General features: G+C 37.8%; 1 protein-coding gene across 1 annotated transcript in view; it reads right to left on the bottom strand.

Annotated features, from left to right (window-relative positions):
* Positions 1-4,974, bottom strand: part of LOC138045011 (serine/threonine-protein kinase 11-interacting protein-like) — a 41,077-nt gene extending 36,103 nt beyond the window's left edge. The window contains exons 1-5 of the mRNA XM_068891371.1: positions 4,812-4,974; positions 3,502-3,591; positions 3,009-3,118; positions 1,890-1,964; positions 17-112 (exon numbers count right to left, since the gene is read on the bottom strand). Coding sequence (XP_068747472.1) covers positions 17-112; positions 1,890-1,964; positions 3,009-3,118; positions 3,502-3,591; positions 4,812-4,887 — 447 coding nt within the window. The 5' untranslated portion in view covers positions 4,888-4,974. The remainder of the gene's footprint in view (positions 1-16; positions 113-1,889; positions 1,965-3,008; positions 3,119-3,501; positions 3,592-4,811) is intronic.
* Between the last annotated feature and the right edge of the window lie 26 nt (positions 4,975-5,000).

Raw genomic sequence — 5,000 nt, 5'->3', positions numbered from 1 at the left:
AAGAAGTGGATCTTACATTGAGAGAGACCAACGATCTCTTGCATATTAGTGTCTTCAGTTGAGGACGTAAACCTTGAAAGCCTTGGACCAACCCAACAGGAACTTTCTTTATCTGTTTTAACATTAAAATATAAAAAATGCAATATTCAGTTTATGGTTCTTAAAGTACCAACTGGTATAGTAAAAAATTTTTAGCACTCCTCTTTGCTTCAGATTTACGTACTTCACGGATTTGATGAATTATTATTGATCAATTTTTAAAAGAATTTAAAATAGTATTATTACACCCACTCACCCTCCTCAATTAATACGTAAGTTGAATTAATTGGGTCAATAAAACTTCAGTCCTGAGAGTAAAACGGTACTTGCAGATTTTGGTCAAGTGACGGTTGGAAATTAAACTACATTCTTTTGAATTTCCAACCATCACTTGACTGTGAAGATGACTTCCCCGCAAGTTGTCGAAATATCAGTCACTACCACCAGTCCTTGTCAGGACTCCTTCCACTCAAATGCCATATTATTGAAAAAGCTTAGCAGGACATGCAGACACAATTTTTTCTAATACACTCATTTGCTCTACCATGTTTTCACTCTCATCAACATCATCAATACCATAAGTTAAGTTTCTTGAAATGAGACTGACATCGATCTCAGCATAGTTAATAGAGAAGAATGGCTATGGAACCTGACGAATTTTATTCCCTTTTTTGGTCTTGGCCGTGCACAAAACACCATAGTTGTTTACTCCATACTGAGGAACTAACCATTAGAAACGTGTTGGTTACACGTAATTCATGCATAGTGTATGAGCGCAAAACAAAAGATTGTGCATGATTGTGGACTTTCCAACCTAAATCTTGGCATTTTTGTTTGCTCCTCTGATGTTTGCAGAGCTTTAAAACTAGGCTCCCTAATTAACTATGATCTCGGTTAACCCTTTAAGTCCTGTGAGTGAGACTTATACGGAAGACAATTTTACTCGTCAATGGCAGCCGCTTCAGGGATGAATGGGTTAAATTAGTTGTAGGCCCTGCCTTGGAAAGGTGAGAACTCTGTGAGAACCCGCAATCAATTTGCACTCGGACAAAGAGTTCTTAGTGTTGTAGTCCCGCAGTCCTTACAAAGGGTAGGTAAAGTCGCACAAGATCCACAGGAGGTCACATGACTGGAGCTTATGCCAGTTTCAAGTAGCATGAAATGACAGACTCCTCCCTGGATGGGATGCTTATCCATTGCTGGGTTTACCCCCAGCTGTATATCGCTGGTAGGCATTTAAACACCTGGGTGGAGAGACAGTGTGCAGTGAAGGAAACAACATGGCCACCAAGCTACATGTAGGCCTCGAACCAGACCCGGTCAGGTATCTGAAACACCGCCCTGTTTACACACTGTGCCTCCACCCTCACAAAGGGTATACTATCATTTAAATAGTAATCATTGGCACTATAGCTGCCCCCACTGTCAAGCATAGTTGTAGGCAGAATTCAATATGTCCAGGACCCAGGTAGAAGAATGGCCGTTTACAAATGAACCAGCTTTACCATTAAGGCAATTATTGATGTTGAAGTGGGGATAGGCCACATCAGTACTGACTATGACAAGGGTGTTGCATGGTTTGGTGTTGTTGGAAATGTAAGGAGTAGAGGGTTTGAGAAACATGTAGAAGACACGGTGGTGTACCAACCAAAACAGAAACTAATTTAAAGGAAATTTACACCACTGTGCCTCCATCCTTACAAAGCATAATTATGCTATCATACATTATTAAGGCTTTGCTATGATGTGTATCTACAGTAGATCTCTAACCACTTGGATGGTGAAACGTTAACAAACTAAACTAAACAGAATGACACCCAAGGTTTAGCTAACCAAGCCTCTTAAAGTACCTCTAATACTTGAAGAGCTCTAAAGCAAGAGATGTTGATGAGTCCATCAAAGTGGGAGCATGCTCCAGCTACAAGCTGTTAAAATACAAAATAGTCCAATCACTTGTGAGCATCTCATGTCACTCATCTCATTCTTTGTAAAGAAATTATGTTACAAGTATACATCAAGAACTTACAACAGTGACAGCAAAAAAAGAGAAAAAAAGCAAGAAGCTCAATCATAACTACAGTACTGTTGAACCTCGATTATCCAGACTCTTTTGCTGGTTCCAATTTTGTCATAAATATTTATTAGTCATGAACAAGATCCATAGCCATATAGTGAAGATGTAGACCATATTGTTTTCCAAACGATTTGTAAATCTTTTGTTTCACATGTGAATTGAATGTCACTTTCTTAATTTAATCAGATTTTGTACCTCATTACTATTCATGGTCTCGATTATTCCGACTCTCGCTTATCTGGACTATTTCGTCTAGCCCCAACGAGTCCAGATAATTGAGGTTCAACTGTATAGTACACTGCACATATGCAAAACATCTGATGCCAGACACTTGTTTGCGTTAGCATCTGTCAGTGTGACTCACTATTATGTATGACCTCAGCTACAGTATTATTAGAGTAAATTATATAAACAGTTTATCTATCTCAACCTGATTGCAATCCAACATCTGAAATGCAAACAGTCATTCACCCAAGATACACATGCATGCAAACATCCTTTCAAATCTTAGCCACAAATATGGGAAGCAACCCTGGCATTTTTACTTACTGCAATAAATGCCATGAATAATTTGCAAAAGAAAAAATGTGAGGGGAACAATGGAGGCCAAAAAAATTAATTCATTTTTCTCCATCTAATTTTATCTACATGATATAGAGTGTTTTCACGTAATGTCACGGAGACCATGTTGGTGTTCTTAAACAATGGAATGACGGCCATGTTGGTGCCCCTAACTAATCCTCAGGGAATTGTACTATATTATCATGCAAACGTTTTGTTCTTTTGTTTCAGTGGAAAAACAAGGTTACTGATCACGAGAGAGAAAACACTCTCATAACCCATACATGAGAAAATACTACAGGTAAACAGGAACATGTATGAATGAGTAAATTACTCTCAAAGAAGGTGTATGTCTGAGGAAGTCAAGAAGGAAAGTAATAGCTTCCTTATCTCTGTATGAATATTCCCTTTGTTTAGTTGCTCCCTCACTTGCATCTTGCTGTCCTGAAAAGAAAAAAATATGGAAGTGCCACTACAATAAAAAAAATTCACCTCATTTCTTCAAATTTTGAAAGTGTCTGCTCAACGTTGTACTAAAGAAATTTTAGGTTTTTTTTTTTAGAAGAGAGCTGTTTATACTTCCAGGGCAATTTTTTTACAAATATCTTTATACAGTTAAAGGTCCTCCAAAACTGATTTTTTCTATATCCCACATGGAACATGAAACAAAGAAGCAAACATTTCTTCTATTCTTCTATTTCTTCTAGAAAGTTTTAGTGTAGGTAGCATAGGAGTGTCAAAAAAAGTGGTCTACATCTACAAGAGTAGACTTTGTTGAAAACCTACCTTTAAATTCTGGACATGTTTATTACTAAATTATTCCTCACCTGAATTAACAAGTTCAAAGCAATGGTTAAGGAAGACAACTGAGGTAGCTGTCAAGCAAAGTGTACTCTTTTCTTTCAAAATAGGATCTCCTGTAGAAAATTAACAAGAAAATTCTAGACTCTTATTGACAGCATAGCGTCCCATGCAGACATAAGACAGGCCTACAGTTGATAGTTGTTATCCTAGAAGACTTAAACGCTAACCCTTAGTTTTGAAAATGTGACTAAGGGAACACTTTCTCGTCAGTTGTTTAATTTAAATACTCTCAGCTTTGATCTGACCAGAGTTCAAACACGGCAGTTAGTCACTCAGCTGATGGACACAACCAGTTCACAAATGATTTTGTATGAGCAAGGACAACGTACGAACCAGCAAGCCATGCAAATTATGTGAGCCATGGCTGCGAGCCAATAGGCCATTTCCGAGTTCACGTCTGCCTCCTCTTCAAAGCGAGTCTAAGTGTGAAGTTTTTCTTATGAAAATTAGTTTTCATTCATATGTAAAGTAGAACTAATTACCATCACAAAAACTTTGCAGTCACCTAGACTCGCTTTGAAGAGGAGGCAGACATGAACTCAGAAATGGCCTATTGCGAGCCAATTGCAAGCCATGCAAGTCATGCAAGCCAACAAGGCAGGTACATGTATGAGAGTGAACATGCGAGTCAACATGCGAACCATGCGAGTCAACGTGCCAGTCACACCATTATTGAAAGCTAACCATTTGTAAACAGGTGCTCAGAGTTATATACTATTTATCAGCACTATTTGAAATGGGTGCTTAATTAAAGTTAAATGGGAGACTTACATAGCTCGCAGATTGTCCAGCCCCATTTTGTACTCTAAATCAGAGTCTTAAAAAGTTCTTATCTTGAATTCATTTGAGTACTTACAAGTTTATAGTTTGATGCAATTGATGCTTAGCTAATAAGCTAGATCTATAAATCTCATTGAATAATTGAGATTTATCCTTATACTTCTTTTCAAAAAATTGCATTCAAGTTGTGGCCGAATTACCGTGGATTATTATTAATGCCCAGCTGGCATTTAACATTTTGAGTAAAATCACATGACTCAAGAAGTTCTTTCCAAATTGTCATATCACAAGTTTCGAATTCCCGATGATCTTGTACGTGTATACGGAAATTTCCATTGAAGTTTTGCAATTAAAGAAACACGGTTTACTATGCCAAGCAATTACTAAAATAGTGCTGCCTCTTCTTGACAACAATACGAGGATTAGAAAAGAAGCAGTGCGTCATTGACAACAACAAAGTACTTGTACGACATTTGCTATAGCTTCAACGTACCGTGTGCTTGAAGTAGAGATGACAACTTAATAAGCAGATCATGTCCCCCATGGTACTGCATTTCCGAGAAAATCATTAGAGTTTCATCTCAGGCAATAGTTTGAAGGATAAACTACGTTTATGTGAAAATTCATGAATTCTGCCGCCATCTTCTCACGTTCCGGGCCCAAATTAAGGTGATATTTCAGT

The sequence above is a fragment of the Montipora capricornis genome, chromosome 1, assembly GCF_036669925.1.
Source record: "Montipora capricornis isolate CH-2021 chromosome 1, ASM3666992v2, whole genome shotgun sequence".
Lineage (NCBI taxonomy): Eukaryota > Metazoa > Cnidaria > Anthozoa > Scleractinia > Acroporidae > Montipora > Montipora capricornis.
Note: the sequence above shows the minus strand (reverse complement) of the source record. Positions and strands in the feature narration are given on the sequence as shown.